We start from the raw sequence: 21,136 nt of genomic DNA on the forward strand, positions 1-21,136 counted from the left end.
ATAGAATGGGTGATTTGTAATTATGTGTAATAAAAGCTATAATTATCCATATAAAATAAAAAAAAATAATCATAAACTAATTACTTAGAAACCATTTTTGTAATACATTGTTAAATATTACCTATGCATTTAACAATGTATTACAAATTTGTCATTAGGGTTGCACGATTGCATATGCGATTTAAAAACCGCGAGTCACGATTTTTTGCTAAAAAAAATAAATCCACAGAAGTGGCTGTAATGCATTGATTTGTATGTGACTTCTTGCAAACCAGCTCCATCTAGTGGTTGCTTTTAGCACACATTTATAAAATGGCTGTTATACTTTCACATCTCAGAGTAGCAGCCGGCCAATCTAGAAGTCTAAAAGCAGAGCCCATGCAGGAATGAAGAGGAGGGAAAGCCACTTATATTTTCCCCTAGGGACGTCTGCAGTCTGAAACTTAGGGTATGTAAACATTATGGAACCTCCCACACAATCTCCTGCTCTCTGAGAAACGACTCAAATACATAGCAGATGCAGTCATCTCCACGGCTGCCATAAAGGCTAAAACTGCATGTATTGGATTCCTGGACAGGAGCATTGCTCATTTTCAGTCAAATTAAAATGTTTGAGAAAAAAATAAATAAAAAAAATTGTAATAATATAAATATATATTACAACCACATACACCATACACAGTTACACACACATATATATATATATATATATATATATGTGTGTGTGTGTGTGTGTGTAACTGTGTATGTGATTGTAATCATACCACTGTCCAAAGTTAGAATGACGAATGACTGTCCAAGAAAACATGACAATGTTGTGTGTCAAAAGTACTAATAACTGGCTAGTGGCTACTATTTAATAACATCACAGGCAGCAAATTTTATTTTAACTATATTTTGTTTTGTATTTTTATGCTCCAAGAGTGTATTGGACATTGAAAAACATGTACATTAATATTCTGTAGTGTTACATAAAGTTTAGAATGCAAAATGAAGGTGTTAGTCATTTATAAGAAAATCGCGATTAAAGGGACATAATACTCATATGCTAAATCACTTGAAACTGATGCAGTATAACTGTAAAAAGCTGACGGGAAAATATCACCTGAGCATCTCTATGTAAAAAAGGAAGATATTTTACCTCACAATCTCCTCAGCTCAGCAGAGTAAGTTCTGTGTAAAAAGTTATACTCAGCTGCTCCCAGCTAAAGGTAAAAAAAAAAAAAAAAAAATGAAGAAATGAACTGCAGCCAATCAGCATCAGCAGTGCTGAGGTCATGAACTCTTACTGTGATCTCATGAGATTTGACTCAACTCTCATGAGATTTCATAGTAAGCTTCCTTTACCTGATTGGTGAAATATGAGAGTTCACGAGGCTCATCCCCTAAGCTGTCCCAGGACAGACATACTAAAATGCTGCTTAGAAATCCTTTACAATGGGAGGTGGCTACTGAGAAACTTTTGAGGTAAAATATCTCTCTTTTTTACATAGAGATGTTCAGGAGATATTTTCTAGTCAGCTTTTTACAGCTATGCTGCATCACTTTCAACATTTGGGTATTATGGCCCTTTAAATCGCAATCGCTTTTTTTTTTCCCCCAAGAAATTTTTTTAATTTTTTTTTTATAAAATCACGATTCCCCCCCCCCCCCCCCATATCGCCCAGCCCTATTTGTCATATTTTACTTTTTATCTCATTAAAGGGACACTAAAGACAAAATTTTAACTTTCATAATTTAGATAGAACTTGCAATAAAAAAAATCTTTGCAATTTACCAATCATCAAAATGTGCACAATCTTTTTATATGAACACTTTCTAAGGCACCAGTTCCTAATGAGCACATGCAAGTTTACAGTATATATGTATATGCATTTTGTGATTGGCTGAAGGCTGTCGCATGATACAGGAGGTAGAGAGTTACTTTGAAGTTTCAGAATATATATATATATATATATATATATATATATATATATATATATATATATATATATATATATATATATATATATATACACATACATACATATACATATATATATATACACATATATACATACATATACATACACATACACATATACATATATATATATACACACACACATACACACACACACACACGCTACTCCTTTGTAAATCGCCTGCAACTGATATTCATGAAGCAGTGATTTAAACTACTGCTTCATAAACCTGTTTTACCAACTTTGAGTTGGTTGATGAAAATCACCCCCAATTTGACAAGCCCAACTCACACAATTGGTTGAGCGAGGGTGTGTGCGTGGGGGGGGAAGCATTGCATGTGCCCAACAATTTGTGATCAAATGCGGACAGGTTCGCAACATGTGAATCCTGTACATTCTCAAATGTATATATCTTGCCCTAAGTGTTATAGAAATGTCTTTATAGAACGAACTTGATGCGATTCTATTGTATTTAATGGTTCCTTAAATTTGAGCTAATGAAGATCTTGAGGGAGCCCATACATTTCAAAAGTATGTCAGCAAACAAAACAGGTTTATAATGACTGTTAGATACTGAACCTCTCAGAGAATGTTCTGTAATGTATAGAGCTTTGAGACTCAACTTGGTGAACTTCCGGTATTGTGCTGCTTACCACACCTTTCACTGTGAACATATTGTGCTATTGTACTGTATTTTCCTAAGGGCATTTTTAGGATTTACAATAAGTGCTCTACCACTCCTCAGTTCACCATAGTAACCTTTGAATAATGTTCTTTTCTTGCTCTTCCATGAAAATGATAAATATTAAAATAATATCAGTGAAATCAAAACACTGTGTGAAACATTTTATAAACACAATTATTTAATGTCTAATACAAAAACTGCATTCATCAAAAGCCCTGAGCCAAAAATTCTACTTTAGACCAAAATAATATTCACACCCATCTTCCACTTCCTTGGAGATTATTCTCTTTACATCTTAAAAATGACAGCTTGACAGTCAAATCCTTCTCAAATGTAAGCTAGATGCATAAAATTATATACACAGAAATATTTGTGGCAATCCCCAAAAGAAAGAAATAATTTTATTTAAAAAACAAAACCTAAATTACAGCTCTCCATAAACAAACTCAAGATATTACCTTCAAGGGACAAGAAACCCCAAATTTATCTTCAGATAGAGGGGCCGATTTATCATCGGTCTGTCCAACATGATCTGCTTAGCGGATCATGTCCGACACACATCGATGAATGCCGACAGCATACGCTGTCGGTATTCATCATTGCACAAGCAGTTCTTGTGAACAGCTTGTGCAATGCCGCCCCCGCAGATTTACAGCCAATCGGCCGCTAGCAGGGGGTGTCAATCAGCCCGATCGTATGAGATTGGGCGGATTGATGTCCGCAGCCTCAGAGCAGGCGGACCAGTTAAGGAGCAGCAGTCTTAAGACCGCTGTTTCCGCGCAGAAACAGGGGCATCAGGGGCCATTCAGCCCTTGATAAAATCGGCCTTAGAACATCTAATATTAAACTACTTTCTAATTTACTTCTATTATCACATTTTCATTCTTATGGTATCTTTTGTTAAAAAGCAAAGATGTACACTAAAGAGCACTATATGGCATCAGTATTGGAAGACTTAATCATTTGCAAGAGCACTATATGGCAGCATTACTTGCTGCAATGCAGTTCTAGACACCTACCTAGGTATCTCTTCAACAAAGAAGACGATGGGAACAAAGCAAATTTGATATAAGTAAATTGGAAACCCCTTTAAAACGGCACGCTCTGTCTGAATCACAAAAGGAAATGTTTGGTTTTCATATCCCTTTAGTCACATAAATCATAAAATAAGCCATGTAGGATGGGTGAACAAGTGCAAATTTATTGGGAAAACAATCATTGACAATAAACCAGATCTGATTTTAACTTCTTCTACATAATAGATATTCTTGTAACTGCAACCACAAAAACCACCATACAGCAGTTTATTTTTATTGATAGGAATGTTTAACATATCTTAAATATATAGTCCATACGGTAACAGCGCAGAATTGAGTTTTCAGTGGAGATGACGCAGAAGCCCAAGTTATATTGTTTTATCCCTCTCTCCAGAGATCATAACCATTTACATAAGATATCCTGAAATCCAGTTTACATAGTCCTCTCTCTCTCCTAGGTAATTCTAGGGTTACTGGAAGATGAGCATTAGAAAAGCACAAAAGGGACACTCCAGAAAGCAGAGTACCTGTCATACAGACCAAATATGCAGTTCAACAAAGGAGGAAGATTTATTAGGGATGTGGGGACTTCCACCTTTCCTTACAGCTCGTCATGCTTTCCTGAACCTGGCTGCAAACTGGGCTTGATGAACACACCTTCCATCACTTTCCAGTAGTTATGGGCATTGGGGCTGGTAATGCCATGGACCTCTCGCTGCCCCCGAATCGGGTGGCTGTACTGTTCTCCTGTAATAGTCAAGTAGACACTTGTGCCAATATGTTTGAAGCGCACAGCATCATCACGTTCCCAAAGTGTGTCACTACATTGCACAGTCCAAGCATCCAATTCATCTCCTTCTCCATTATCTCCAAAGGCACTTACTTCCTGTAAACAAGAAAAACAGTATATAACAGGGGAAACTAACCTGTATTCTCTAGTATTCTGTTATCTGAAATAATTAGAACAACAAGCAAAACAATTACACAGTCAAATGACAAAACACATATGACAAGAAACATAATCTGGTCATCATCTATTATTCCTGCCATAACCAATTTGTAGTGGCACAAACTAAACATTTTACTATGCACTCACAGTAAGGTGGATCCCAGAACATCAATGAGCTTTGATTGGAATACCCAGTCAGCATTACCAATAGGACTGATGTTTTGCAGTGTCTTAGCGAGAGACATTATGTAGAACAATAGTGAGGTTACATGTGAAATTATTTCCAAATGAAGGTGGAATAAACACCTTGTAATTACAAGAAATTTCTGTTGTCCTGCTATAGAATAACATAGCAGCCAAGTCTAAAAAATTTTTTAAAATGTGTTAACTTTTTAATTTGCTGTAATTGTTTTTCAACACTCAATCTCCACCTATTATTTGTCTCATTTGGAGGAATTAATCTGGGCTTCAGTCTGCAGCCGACGTAGGCATCTACAGTTATACTATAAGTGAAGTGCGTCGTTTTTAAACAGTTGACTTCTAAAGCCAAATAGGGAATACTATGTAGCAGGGTTAGCCTTGATGAGTGAGCCTTTTTTTCGTTTTGGGAATAAGAAAACACAATTTCCAAAGCTAAAATTACATGTAAATGGTGGAAATAAATAAATGATGGTATATTGAAAAGTTGATTACAATGTATAACTACACTTTTTATATTTAAAAGTCAAAGTGTTTATTGTTCCTTTTAAACAGACAATGTATCCAGGGAGGCAAGTGCATTCAATACAAAACACCTGCAGGCACACCCTTACATATTGGGCTGGACTCTCTCTCCCACTCCTACTGGGAAAATGATTTATGTGCTGCTTCTTGTAGATTTTCTACAGCCAATAATGTAGTATTGAAATTAAGGCAAAAAGCTCTAGCAGGTTAAAAATAAATCATTGGAAACAAATAAAAGGGGAGAACATTTTACAGGACAATGTCCCTTCAAATGAAATCTAAAGGAGCACAAATTAAATTCTGAATGGGAGAGGTGCAGAAGACAGCGAATGAGGAGAAAAGCCTCTTTGCTCTCTTCTATGAATGGCAGTTTATCATACTCAGTATCAATAACATTGTTTCCTCAAATCATTCCTATAAAATATTTTAACTTGATTTATCTGTGATCTAAGAAAAAATTCTTTTAACTTTGATTCATGATGCTGTTTATTCAGTTACCCACTACTTTTTACTATGCATAGACACCAATGGGCACAACTGTTTAATACAACAGATGTTTGCTGGTTTTGGCACATTTGTTTAAACGACATCTGCAATAAGAAAATATGAAGCTCCGGATGGGAAATACACAGCTGACTCTGAGCTGAACGTATCAGGTGACTGGAGGGCCCACACACATATGCCACCCTGATTTGCTCACCAGCAGTGTTCAACTCCAAACCAAAACTGCACTTCCTGTCCAGAGCTGACTTTAACTATGTGTTTAACGCATAGATACAAGCAACAACAACAGTGCAATAAAAAAAAAAAAATTAAAGTATTTTCTTATTCCAGCTTTGCAGTTTAGGATATGGCCGGTGATTAGTAGACATGTATAGATGTCAGTCACTCCTGATTAGATCACAGGCTATATCCTTATCTGCAACGTATAAATTAAATGTCCAGCACCTCTGACAGGTAGGTGCACGCGGGAGGGTTGTTGGACTCCCCTTTAGAGACATGTTTTTCTTTTGTGATGTTCAAACCAGATTTGGATATACTGCTTGTTTGTTACATTACATCCTTAGCTGCAGCAGCAATACACTGCACCAAGTGCAATACTTTGACTATGTAAACCATTGCTAAGGGATTAAACACAATGAGAACAAGAAATGTATAAATAGAATATCTTATTTTTTTACAGTACAATGCCCCTTTATTGGGTTGTGGGGGGGCTGCATGTGACCTGAGGTTATATTTGATTACAAGTAGTAAGAAGTGAATACAGCGCCAACAAGAGGCCAAGGGATAAATATACTCACAGAGAGATAAAAGAAGATTATTTAATGAACCATGTTAAAAAGCATCAGTAATAAAAGACTATATATAAAAAATGTAAAAAGCACATATAAATAAAATTACAAATACAGGAATATCTTACAGAAGCGGCTCAAAGGGCCAAAGCTGATAATTACAATAAAAACAGAGGTAATAACAGGTGATCAGTGTGAGTGGTACACCAGAATAAGAGTGTATACTAATAAAACAGAATTAGCCTAAGTACAACTGTAGACTAGCTAGTCTTGAGAAAGGCCCTTTTTTGAGGGCAGAAACGCGTTGACATATTGGTAAGCATTACTTTAATCTTTACTTCATTCTCATATTGGATACACTATGTTGTGAATTTCTTTTTTTACAGGGACACTTTTTAGGATACCATAGGAGCAGCTGACAGGTGCTAGGATCCAATCAGCTACTTCAGCAACCACACTCAGGAATTTGGATCTGTTAAAGTAACTAACATTGGAAGGAATCAATTTCCTCACTTTCACCTTGCTTTTCATCACCCATTTTTTAGTTTTGATTGACTTATTTTTGTTCTTCACTAACATTTGTTGATCAACTTTTTGAACACTTTTTTGGATTATATTTTATATTTTATTTTTTATGTTATTGCATATTGTGTATTTTATTTAATTATATCTTAACCTCACTGGATTAAGTAGCTAGCATTTTTATATCCATTTTCACTCACTCACTATTTGATTGTATCTATACAATTATTTTGCTACCCCCCTTTTTTTGCACTGCAGTGCATTTTTCTATTTTTTGGAACACTATTTTTGTAACACTAATTTTGAACACTATTGTTTGTATTATTGTTTATTAGTTTTTTGCTTGATGCACTTGCTACAGTTGTACTTAGGCTAATTCTGTTTTATCAGTATACACTCTTATTCTGGTGTACCACTCACACTGATCACCTGTTATTACCTCTGTTTTTATTGTAATTATCAGCTTTGGCCCTTTGAGCCGCTTCTGTAAGATATTCCTGTATTTGTAATTTTATTTATATGTGCTTTTTACATTTTTTATATATAGTCTTTTATTACTGATGCTTTTTAACATGGTTCATTAAATAATCTTCTTTTATCTCTCTGTGAGTATATTTATCCCTTGGCCTCTTGTTGGCGCTGTATTCACTTCTTACTACTTGTGCATATTTTTTGGAGGTTGGTTAGGATCTCTGTTTGGATACAGCTTGGGGATTACCTTAGCGCTTGTACACACACCCTTTTTCGTTATATTTGATTACCTTTAAAACACTCCTTAATTAAATAGAAATGCTTTGACTGATGAGTCAAGAGCGTTGTATTCTCAAAATCAGTAGAATGCAGGCACGGATAATAAAAAAAAAGTCTGCTTTATTCAGCACATTACACCATCATGGTGGCAGTAGCACATAAAAACATACACCACGTAGAGAGACCAGATCCTACGCATTTCGGCAGAGAGCCGCCTTACTCATAGACCTTAAAAGCACTATATTAACTTATCAGATATCTTGTGTCAGATGACATACCTGATATGTTCATGCTAAGCACAGGTATAGGATCATGAAGGTATGCAATATGAATGGGTCATTTTTTTAAATGATATTACTGCTATTGTCCTGACAACAGTTAGTTGTCCTGCTTTAGTCAGATCTCCCAGATCTATTTGCTCTACATTGTACTCCACAGAAAATGTTGCCAGTCGGATGGCATAAAGTAACTGGGTGGGGGCAGTGGAATACTTTCTTATATTATATAATTTCCTGCTATTAAAAACAGAAAAAAATGGCATAATTTAAAAGAAATGTATTTATTGATAACTTTTGGCTTAAAAGTGATGGTTTCATTGATAACTTATTAAAAAAAAAAAAAAAAGTATGCTAAACTCAACCTGTCTGTGCTGTGGCAGTTCGCTATAGTTAGAGCCTCCGGCCACCCACAGCACAGTGCTCTTTACCAATGAAGTGACGTTTCCACCTTTAAACCAATAGCTGTGCTAGCATACAGAACACTGTCCGATGACAAGCACAGCTATTGGTTTAGAGGTGGAAACGTCACCTCATTGAGAGAGGAGCGCTGTGCAGTGGGCGGCCGGAGGCTGGGACTTGAGTGAGGTGCCGCTGAACAGAAAGGGTGAGTTTAGCTCTTTTTTTTTTTTTTTTTTTTTTAAATAAGTGATCACTGAAACTCCAGTTTATTTTTAGTGATGGTAAATCCTAGCGTTTTTTTTAAACACATGGATTTACCATCACTTTCTATTGGCTAAAATTTTAGCCGGGTGGTGCACCTATTAAAAAAGTCCTGGGGAGAACACTGCTCTAAAAAAAAATAAGACAAGGTACTGAACTGATATCCTCTTAATGGATTTATATAATAATCTTTTTATGACTTTTTTTTTTATTCAAAAAAAGATAGAGAGGGGGCGCCCTAAGTGTAAGAGAGGGAATGTGACCAAATAAATATATACTTATATATCTATATATTAAGTACCTGTGTTAGAGATTAGTACTAACAAATCTAAAAAATACTAGTGAGAAATCAATATAATATGCTGTGTATACCAATATCAATGTGAATAAAGAGTGGTAAATAATACAATGTGCAATATTATGCAGTAAAAATTAGTGACAATGTAATACAAAGTGAAACAAATAATATGCAATCATACAAACACAATGGTAATAAAGTGAAAGTCTCTATTGGGATGGGAGGCAGCTATCTGTGGTGATCCAGGCCAGGATCCAGGAGCGGCAATCTATGAAAAGAAAAAACAGAAGCGCCATTCCCTGTGTGTACCTGGTTATTGGAGAGTGGAGAGGAGAAATGATGAGTGTGCAGGTTCTTCCCAGTGTTCACATGTGTTAGGCGGACTGCTTGACCACACTTGATAGGTTCCCCACGCTGACATGCGCCATCAATCTTGCCTCGTATCGTCCAGTAACTGTTGGCATCATCAGAAGACTCAACACCTGTCACAGACTGTTGACCGCTTCCTTATAAAGAATAGCAGGAAGTGTAAGTGTGTGTATGTTGTGTATATCTATTCATAAAATATTTATTACAGTAAGTTGCATAGTACAATTGTGTGACATTTACAGTTTGGCTAATTAAGGCAATAAATAAAAAAGGTAAAACTGTCTGTTGGAAAATATTGTACTTGCCCCCAGCATATGGCATAAAATATATATATATATATATATATATATATATATATATATATATATATATATATATATATATATATATATATATATATATATATCCTCCATGTGTATCTGCACTCTCAATGTCCAATAGTCGCCAACCAGGGTGCCAGATCAGTAAGTATTCATAGTAATCTGCAACATAGGACTGCACTCACTGGATTTATGTAAAAAATCTCTTTAATTAGGTAACGTTTCGGAGCACGCAGGCTCCTTCCTCAGACCAATACAAAACATGCAACTAAACACTGTGTCTTATAAACATATTGTGCCCCACCCACCACCAAATTAACTGTGAATTGCGCCAAAACTGGGGTTGTCATAGTGATAACCCCTAACCCCCTCGGTGTTACCATACTACTAATCAAACAATTCCTAGGATAATTCATAAAAGCTTCAAAGTTGTATAGGTGGTACAATAAATGCATGAGCCACAAAAAGTGCCTATTACTAAATGTAAAGCTAAACATCCATGTGTTCCAGTACATACATAAATGGATTACTTAGATAAGAGATATATGACTGCCAAAAACTTTTCATATTGGTGTAAATTAGACCTTCATATGTGATATATAGACATATAGATATATATGGCAGTACAGCAGTGCATTACACATAGTCACATCGGTTATACATGTATTAGTCATTACATCAGAGTAGCACTGTGTAACCCTCTTATTGTGTTTGAACTGTGAGTTCATATTAACGTTTATGATATGCCGTTCCCACTAGGTGATAATGTATCTGCAGCTGATCTCTATTCAATCAAAATTAGGGACTCGTACTGTAAACCCTTAAAGCAGCATTATCACTCTTACCTTATGTATTACTTTATAATATGTCTGTATATATTGTGTTTTAAGGTCAGATTAGGCTCCCAATCTTCTGTAGGACAGATCGTTGCATGAACAAAAACGTAGCTAAAAGAACGGGCCACTAGATTGTATTAGGCGCCCAGAGAAGCAGCTCCGGCGCCCGTACTGCTCATTAGCATAGCGCATGGCTAATTTACATAAGTTGATGACGTATGCGCGTGTATCTGCGCGTCGTCATGGTGACCCAGCAGGGCGTTAGGCAATATGCGATCGTGACCGCTTGTGTTACATCGTGTTAGCTATAGTCAAAGCCTTAATATGGGACACACTTAAAGGAATATTCCTTTAGCAAGGGCATAAAACATAAAAAATAAAGATTTAAAATTTATATTTCACACTGAGTGGGCTGAGAGCATCGTAATGGATGTATATATATGTGTGTGTCACCACTGTATTACTGACATACATCTAAGTGTCTCATAAGGCTAACCACATTATGTATAAAGTTTGTACATATACTTTAAGTTAGGCACACTAAGTATGACAGAGAGACCTTATCCCCTGTAATGTTGATAACAAAAATAATCAAGTAGCAATCCATAGAAATGCAGAAGGCTGTGTAAATCTTTGTAGCCTATTCAACAATAAAACAGCCATAGGGTTAGACTACGTGTGGGGTCAGTTCAGATAGAACTGAAAGTTTTTTACATTAACACATATGTGTATACAAATGTTTAATAATAGTACAGTCTAGGACCTTGTGCCTGGACCCTCATGAGTCCATTCAGTAAAACCTCAAAATATATCATTGGTTTACTGTTATAAATGGCAATCAAAGTGACATCACATTCTCCCGAATAGCTTAGTATAGGTTTAGCAATATAGTGTTATTAGATTGTTAATGTCTTTAGGTAAAAAAAGTCTGTATCAGTCCTACTGAAAACAGATCCTGTGTTAGGTTGCCAGGAACAAACACAGTGTACTCCAACTAGTTCAAGAATACCATAGGTGTCCCATTAATACCCATATGTCACGTATTAAAGTGACCTGCTTCCATCACTAAGTAGCCAACACACAGGCCCATAAATGACACTTAAGTTGGACCCACCAAGTGTGTATCACACTAGGGCATATGAAACTCACTGGTTAGTTAACCAACTATAGTGTGTCCAGGCAGGTCCTGTACCTTATCTGTGCTCCGCTGGTCCAACATCATGACCTGACTTGTGTCCCACAATCGCGGGTGGAATGCACCAGGTGCCTCATCACAAGACCGGAATGTAAAGTAGCCATTGTAGCTTAGTTTCAGAGGAAGCAGTGCCAGTCATTGGACATATTCAGGCCTTTGGGGTATAGGGTACCAAGTCTATGAATCCATCTCGCTTCCATCTGGAGTAGGGTTCTATCTCTGTCCCCACCTCGTTTGAGGGATGGAACGTGGTCAATCAAGATGAACCTTAAATCTGTTACTTTATGTTTGGCCATAAGGAAATGTCTTGCCACAGGTTGGTCCGAAGTTCCTTTATCCAGGGCGCTTCTTATGGCTGATCTATGGTTCGCCATTCTGAGACGTGCATTGTCTGTCGTTTTTCCTACATAAAAAATTGGCCACAGCAGCAACTCAATAGATAGATCACATGAGTCGTCGTACAGGTGATATAATGTCTTATTGTGTACTTTTGAGTAGTGTGTGGATGTCTAAACACTTTACATGGGATCATTCCACTGCAAGTTGTGCATCCCAGGCATCTGTAGCAGCCCTTTTTCTTTGTCATAAGCCATTGCTGTTTCATATAGCATTGCTGTGGGTCTGTAGCCATGAGTAGATCCCTTAGACTCCTTCCACGTCTATACCCCATAATGGGGGGGTCCATATGTGTAAATGGTAAACTCTGGTCAGTCGCTAGGATCTCCCATCTATTTCTGATGTCCTGTGCCATCTTGTCTTTCCCTTTATTATAGGTGGTGGTGAATATCATCCTTTCCTTTTTGGTCTGTGCCAGACATTTAGACTGGTGATCCTCCTGAGTAATGATCTCATCAATGACACCCTGTATGAGCTCCATCTTGTATCCCCTTTGTAGGAACTTCTCTGTCATCATTTGTAGTTGTGGTTCACGGTTACTATTTTCAGTATTATTTCTTAATACTCGGATCATCTGTGACTTTATGATCGCCTTTCTGGTGTGTGGAGGATGGTTACTGGATGCCTCAAGAATAGAGTTTCGATCAGTTGGTTTGGTGTATAGAGTTGTGAATAGTTTGCCTCCTTTCTTATAGATTCTTAGATCTAGAAAGTCAATACTGTTCAGGTCATATTTCAACTCAAATTTAATTGGGGATTCAAGTGTGTTAAGTTGTACTACCCATTCCTTCAAGGATTCCTCCGTGCCCTGCCATATGAGGAAGACATCATCAATGTACCTTTTGAAATGTTTTATTGTATCAATATTGTATACATCTATGATATCACGCTCATAGCGCTCCATGTACAAGTTAGCGTAAGATGGGGCCATGTTCGACCCCATTGCTGTCCCCATAAGCTGTTGGTAGAACGTACTTTCAAAGCGAAAGTAGTTGAGGGTTAAACATTTCTCCAGTAGGTCAAGTATCAGGGAAAGCGGAGGTCCCACATATGGGAACCTTGACAGGGCTAGTGTGACCGCCTTGAGTCCATCTGTGTGGGGGATAACCGTGTATAGGCTCCTTACGTCCATAGTGACCAACAGGTCACTGTCGCTAATTGTGTCCACGGTACTAAGTATGGTAATGAGGTCACCTGAGTCCCTAATATATGAGTCCATTGATCTCACCAGTGGCTGTAGGATTGCGTCAACAAATATTGCTAGGGGTTGCAGCAGGGACCCCCGTGCCGATACAATTGGCCTCCCAGGGGGGTTCTTTTGGTCCTTGTGTATCTTGGGAAGGGTATATAGAATTGGATGTATGGGATACATACTATTGAGAAAATTAAATTCATCACTGCTGATCCAATTCAGCCGTTTTGCTTCAGATAGAGTCATATCAATGTCCCTTTTAAAAGAGTTAGTTGGATCTCGGGTAAGTTTTTTGTAAGTCTGATGATCATTAAGTTGGCGAAGAATTTCCTTGCGATATTGGTCATAGTTCATCACAATAATGGCTCCTCCCTTGTCCGCTGGGCGAATGACTATCCCAGTGGCATTGGATAATGATTTGAGTGCCATTCTTTCAGCTCTATTGAGGTTAGGTCTGTGCTTCATCTGTTCCAGTTCTTTACTGTCATTGCCAATAAGTCTGGTGTAGGTTTTGATGCTTGATCCGCATGTTTTTGGTTCGAATTTGCTTTTTGGTTTAAATCGCTTAATTTCTTTCTCAGTTGGAAAGTCTTTGAAATGTTCTTTTAATTTAAGGTTCCTTTGGAATCTGTGTATATCCAAATAGTTTTCAAAGTCATCATTGGTAAATGTGGGGATAAACGTCAGACCTTTGTTTAACAGGCTAACTTCACCCTCATCCAAAGTCCTGTCACTCAAGTTGATTACAATGTCAGGGTTTTTTATCTTCGAGGTAGGGGGGGTCTTCTGCAGAAGACCCCCCCTACCTCGAAGATAAAAAACCCTGACATTGTAATCAACTTGAGTGACAGGACTTTGGATGAGGGTGAAGTTAGCCTGTTAAACAAAGGTCTGACGTTTATCCCCACATTTACCAATGATGACTTTGAAAACTATTTGGATATACACAGATTCCAAAGGAACCTTAAATTAAAAGAACATTTCAAAGACTTTCCAACTGAGAAAGAAATTAAGCGATTTAAACCAAAAAGCAAATTCGAACCAAAAACATGCGGATCAAGCATCAAAACCTACACCAGACTTATTGGCAATGACAGTAAAGAACTGGAACAGATGAAGCACAGACCTAACCTCAATAGAGCTGAAAGAATGGCACTCAAATCATTATCCAATGCCACTGGGATAGTCATTCGCCCAGCGGACAAGGGAGGAGCCATTATTGTGATGAACTATGACCAATATCGCAAGGAAATTCTTCGCCAACTTAATGATCATCAGACTTACAAAAAACTTACCCGAGATCCAACTAACTCTTTTAAAAGGGACATTGATATGACTCTATCTGAAGCAAAACGGCTGAATTGGATCAGCAGTGATGAATTTAATTTTCTCAATAGTATGTATCCCATACATCCAATTCTATATACCCTTCCCAAGATACACAAGGACCAAAAGAACCCCCCTGGGAGGCCAATTGTATCGGCACGGGGGTCCCTGCTGCAACCCCTAGCAATATTTGTTGACGCAATCCTACAGCCACTGGTGAGATCAATGGACTCATATATTAGGGACTCAGGTGACCTCATTACCATACTTAGTACCGTGGACACAATTAGCGACAGTGACCTGTTGGTCACTATGGACGTAAGGAGCCTATACACGGTTATCCCCCACACAGATGGACTCAAGGCGGTCACACTAGCCCTGTCAAGGTTCCCATATGTGGGACCTCCGCTTTCCCTGATACTTGACCTACTGGAGAAATGTTTAACCCTCAACTACTTTCGCTTTGAAAGTACGTTCTACCAACAGCTTATGGGGACAGCAATGGGGTCGAACATGGCCCCATCTTACGCTAACTTGTACATGGAGCGCTATGAGCGTGATATCATAGATGTATACAATATTGATACAATAAAACATTTCAAAAGGTACATTGATGATGTCTTCCTCATATGGCAGGGCACGGAGGAATCCTTGAAGGAATGGGTAGTACAACTTAACACACTTGAATCCCCAATTAAATTTGAGTTGAAATATGACCTGAACAGTATTGACTTTCTAGATCTAAGAATCTATAAGAAAGGAGGCAAACTATTCACAACTCTATACACCAAACCAACTGATCGAAACTCTATTCTTGAGGCATCCAGTAACCATCCTCCACACACCAGAAAGGCGATCATAAAGTCACAGATGATCCGAGTATTAAGAAATAATACTGAAAATAGTAACCGTGAACCACAACTACAAATGATGACAGAAGTTCCTACAAAGGGGATACAAGATGGAGCTCATACAGGGTGTCATTGATGAGATCATTACTCAGGAGGATCACCAGTCTAAATGTCTGGCACAGACCAAAAAGGAAAGGATGATATTCACCACCACCTATAATAAAGGGAAAGACAAGATGGCACAGGACATCAGAAATAGATGGGAGATCCTAGCGACTGACCAGAGTTTACCATTTACACATATGGACCCCCCCATTATGGGGTATAGACGTGGAAGGAGTCTAAGGGATCTACTCATGGCTACAGACCCACAGCAATGCTATATGAAACAGCAATGGCTTATGACAAAGAAAAAGGGCTGCTACAGATGCACAACTTGCAGTGGAATGATCCCATGTAAAGTGTTTAGACATCCACACACTACTCAAAAGTACACAATAAGACATTATATCACCTGTACGACGACTCATGTGATCTATCTATTGAGTTGCTGCTGTGGCCAATTTTATGTAGGAAAAACGACAGACAATGCACGTCTCAGAATGGCGAACCATAGATCAGCCATAAGAAGCGCCCTGGATAAAGGAACTTCGGACCAACCTGTGGCAAGACATTTCCTTATGGCCAAACATAAAGTAACAGATTTAAGGTTCATCTTGATTGACCACGTTCCATCCCTCAAACGAGGTGGGGACAGAGATAGAACCCTACTCCAGATGGAAGCGAGATGGATTCATAGACTTGGTACCCTATACCCCAAAGGCCTGAATATGTCCAATGACTGGCACTGCTTCCTCTGAAACTAAGCTACAATGGCTACTTTACATTCCGGTCTTGTGATGAGGCACCTGGTGCATTCCACCCGCGATTGTGGGACACAAGTCAGGTCATGATGTTGGACCAGCGGAGCACAGATAAGGTACAGGACCTGCCTGGACACACTATAGTTGGTTAACTAACCAGTGAGTTTCATATGCCCTAGTGTGATACACACTTGGTGGGTCCAACTTAAGTGTCATTTATGGGCCTGTGTGTTGGCTACTTAGTGATGGAAGCAGGTCACTTTAATACGTGACATATGGGTATTAATGGGACACCTATGGTATTCTTGAACTAGTTGGAGTACACTGTGTTTGTTCCTGGCAACCTAACACAGGATCTGTTTTCAGTAGGACTGATACAGACTTTTTTTACCTAAAGACATTAACAATCTAATAACACTATATTGCTAAACCTATACTAAGCTATTCGGGAGAATGTGATGTCACTTTGATTGCCATTTATAACAGTAAACCAATGATATATTTTGAGGTTTTACTGAATGGACTCATGAGGGTCCAGGCACAAGGTCCTAGACTGTACTATTATTAAACATTTGTATACACATATGTGTTAATGTAAAAAACTTTCAGTTCTATCTGAACTGACCCCACACGTAGTCTAACCCTATGGCTGTTTTATTGTTGAATAGGCTACAAAGATTTACACAGCCTTCTGCATTTCTATGGATTGCTACTTGATTATTTTTGTTATCAACATTACAGGGGATAAGGTCTCTCTGTCATACTTAGTGTGCCTAACTTAAAGTATATGTACAAACTTTATACATAATGTGGTTAGCCTTATGAGACACTTAGATGTATGTCAGTAATACAGTGGTGACACACACATATATATACACATCCATTACGATGCTCTCAGCCCACTCAGTGTGAAATATAAATTTTAAATCTTTATTTTTTATGTTGTATGCCCTTGCTAAAGGAATATTCCTTTAAGTGTGTCCCATATTAAGGCTTTGACTATAGCTAACACGATGTAACACAAGCGGTCACGATCGCATATTGCCTAACGCCCTGCTGGGTCACCATGACGACGCGCAGATACACGCGCATACGTCATCAACTTATGTAAATTAGCCATGCTAATGAGCAGTACGGGCGCCGGAGCTGCTTCTCTGGGCGCCTAATACAATCTAGTGGCCCGTTCTTTTAGCTACGTTTTTGTTCATGCAACGATCTGTCCTACAGAAGATTGGGAGCCTAATCTGACCTTAAAACACAATATATACAGACATATTATAAAGTAATACATAAGGTAAGAGTGATAATGCTGCTTTAAGGGTTTACAGTACGAGTCCCTAATTTTGATTGAATAGAGATCAGCTGCAGATACATTATCACCTAGTGGGAACGGCATATCATAAACGTTAATATGAACTCACAGTTCAAACACAATAAGAGGGTTACACAGTGCTACTCTGATGTAATGACTAATACATGTATAACCGATGTGACTATGTGTAATGCACTGCTGTACTGCCATATATATCTATATGTCTATATATCACATATGAAGGTCTAATTTACACCAATATGAAAAGTTTTTGGCAGTCATATATCTCTTATCTAAGTAATCCATTTATGTATGTACTGGAACACATGGATGTTTAGCTTTACATTTAGTAATAGGCACTTTTTGTGGCTCATGCATTTATTGTACCACCTATACAACTTTGAAGCTTTTATGAATTATCCTAGGAATTGTTTGATTAGTAGTATGGTAACACTGAGGGGGTTAGGGGTTATCACTATGACAACCCCAGTTTTGGCGCAATTCACAGTTAATTTGGTGGTGGGTGGGGCACAATATGTTTATAAGACACAGTGTTTAGTTGCATGTTTTGTATTGGTCTGAGGAAGGAGCCTGCGTGCTCCGAAACGTTACCTAATTAAAGAGATTTTTTACATAAATCCAGTGAGTGCAGTCCTATGTTGCAGATTACTATATATATATATATATATATATATATACACACACACACACACACACACAGGTGGCCCTCGTTTTACAACGGTTCAATTTACACCGTTTCAGAATAACAACCTTTTTTCCAGTCATGTGACTGCTATTGAAAAGTATTGAGAAGCAGTGCATTTATTAAAATAGCCAATAGGTGGAACTGTCCGCTTGTGTTGCAGCAAAGCCAAGCAAGCTGAAATTAATCAGTTTAACCAGATCTGAGATATTGAGCAGATTTCAAAGGAACAAGATCTTCCTGTCTATAAATCAGTCCAGATTGGAATGCATAGAAAGAACTGTTTGCAGAAAAATGCAAGTGAAGTCTGTGCTGTGTGATTATTTTATTAGGTTTATAATACTGTTTAGCAAATGTTTTTGTTCATTTAACTTAGTTTAATTATATATTCTGTGTTGTGTGATTATTTTATTAGGTTTATAATGCTGTTTAGCATTTAAAGTCTTCATTTCAAAGCTTTAAAAATAATGTATTAGGTGTTACTTATGACCATTTTGAGAGGGGCCTGGAACCTATCTCCCTCACTTCCCATTGACTTCCATTATAAACTGGGTTTCAATTTACAACGGTTTCAATTTACAACCATTCCTTCTGGAACCTAACCCTGGCGTAAACTGAGGGCTACCTGTATGTGTGTATATATTATATATATATATATATATATATATATATATATCTCACTGAGAAAGTTATATTCTGTAATTTACATCTGAACAATAAATTGCAAAGAGTTTACACAACTGGAATAAGCACAATGGTAGTCTGACATAAAAGGTAAAGAAATGTGTTATTGGCAAGCAACGGTGCAACAATAAAATGCCCTAAGTGTGTGTTTAACCTTTGTAAAAGTCATCTTCGTAACAGAAATGCATTACTGGGACCAAGCCATACACATCTGATGAGTCAATAACAAAAGGCATATGTGTGTAGCCACCAATCACCAGCTAGATTCCAGGAGAGCATTGCTACTTATGGGCCAACCTATGTATGCTTTTTCAACAAAGGATTCAAGAGAACAAATTAAATTTCATAACAGAAATAAACTGAAGTCTCTTTACATTGCATGCTCTATTTGAACTATAAAAATGTAATTTTGACTTTCATGTCACAACATTAAATTGCTAAAAACTTTAAAATCCAGGATTATGTCCCACCACTATGGTAAGAACCAAGTTGCTTAGTATTTTTAAGGCTTCTCAGCCTAAATGTCTAACATTCTTCAATATTCACAAAGGCACTCTTGTCTGTAACATAGACATGCCTTTATAGTAAAATAAGTTCAAAGAAATGTTTCCTAACCGCTGACAATATCGTTTTCTCATGTTTTGCAATCTCTATGGTCAAAAATAACAGGCAGGTTATCAGATATTTATATACCTGTTAAATAGCAATGGATCATGTATAATTATACACACACAATCTTTATATCTGGCAAGGGTTTCCTTCAAGACCACGTGACGTGAAAGCTCAGGAACATTTGACACATTTAGGTTCAGTGGAATTTCTAGTAATGTCTCATTCTCGCTACCAGTGGCACCAAGCCCACTGCCCTATAGCAAATACTCTAACAAAAAAACACACCTTAGATTGGCTGTACTGTTCCCTGCTTTCTATTTATAAAAATGTCACAATGGGTTGGGGCACATTTTATTCGTATTAATAGACTACAGTAAACAGATAAAATAAAGATAAATAATTAGCATAATTCTTATTGGCTTTTGGGGAAAAAGTAGACTCGTCACTACCATCTGTTCCATTTTTACTCAACATCTAATACTAACTTCCGGGTACTCTTGATAGTTTTGGCACATTTCCCCTTTATAATGACACCGTAGCCTATATTCACTAAACAAAATTTCCCATAGCGATAAACATGCGACATTATGGGGCTTTCCTAAACTTCCCAAATAATATCAATGGGAGATGTGCGCTGTTCAAAACATTATTAGCTTTTAAATCTGCTCGCAGTGCTCTTGGTTTGCATTATTGAGTTCTTTGTTAAACTGATCCTCTCGTTTAACCCTTTGTCTCACCTGATCCGTACTTGACATCATGCGAGTGTAGCCGCACGTTGTGCCGGGTGTTCAGCAGTTTCACAACAGACCCACATGTCACGAATTCTGCGTCCTCGCTGTGGTTCCCATGTACCCAGCAGCAAAGAGTGAGCAGAAGCAGCCACGGCCCAAAGCGAAACCATCTGTCCACTCGCAACATCACGTTCGCTTCCCAGCACCCTAGCCACCTGCAGATACTTCCTTCAACATCATTCGACAGCCAGTGAACAGCAGCCAGCGGGATACCAGGCGGAGCCGAGCTCCCGACCAATCACATTGCGCCGCAACTTACAAGCTGTTAACTAATAGGCAGATGCGGTGTAAGGCTAGCACAAAATGCAGTGATGGATTGGTCACACAAAATGACATTCAATGTCAAACGCGCCTTGGGTAGACACGAAGGAAATCATGATTGGTCCACGGCTTATTTCATTCAACAGGCGCCAACCAGTAAGAATTCGAGGAATCATTACTATTGAGTATCGCTTTCTTTCGTTCCAACTAATTGGGGAGCTGTGTAATTGTACCGCAAAGGATAAGGAAGGTTGTAGGTTTTATTGG

General features: G+C 37.9%; 1 protein-coding gene across 1 annotated transcript; it reads right to left on the reverse strand.

Moving 5' to 3' along the window:
- Window positions 1–3,825: 3,825 nt before the first annotated feature.
- On the reverse strand, window positions 3,826–20,784 carry SDF2L1 (stromal cell derived factor 2 like 1). Its single transcript, XM_053701944.1, has 3 exons — window positions 20,555–20,784; window positions 9,468–9,664; window positions 3,826–4,572 (listed from the first exon to the last, which is right to left on the reverse strand). Exons 1-3 carry the CDS (start codon window positions 20,733–20,735, stop codon window positions 4,288–4,290), a joined length of 663 nt encoding a protein of 220 aa, XP_053557919.1. The 5' UTR covers window positions 20,736–20,784; the 3' UTR covers window positions 3,826–4,287.
- Window positions 20,785–21,136: the final 352 nt, after the last annotated feature.

Source organism: Bombina bombina, chromosome 2, assembly GCF_027579735.1.
Source record: "Bombina bombina isolate aBomBom1 chromosome 2, aBomBom1.pri, whole genome shotgun sequence".
Lineage (NCBI taxonomy): Eukaryota > Metazoa > Chordata > Amphibia > Anura > Bombinatoridae > Bombina > Bombina bombina.

What these genes read in the sequence shown, in the direction of transcription:
- SDF2L1 (XM_053701944.1), bottom strand. Translation starts at nt 20,735, where the DNA reads ATGTTGCGAGTGGACAGATGGTTTCGCTTTGGGCCGTGGCTGCTTCTG. An exon ending in TGATGTCAAGTACGGATCAG is followed by an intron (nt 9,665 to 20,554) that starts GTGAGACAAAGG and finishes ATTCTTTATAAG; the next exon opens with GAAGCGGTCAACAGTCTGTG. An exon ending in CTCCACTCTCCAATAACCAG is followed by an intron (nt 4,573 to 9,467) that starts GTACACACAGGG and finishes TCTTGTTTACAG; the next exon opens with GAAGTAAGTGCCTTTGGAGA.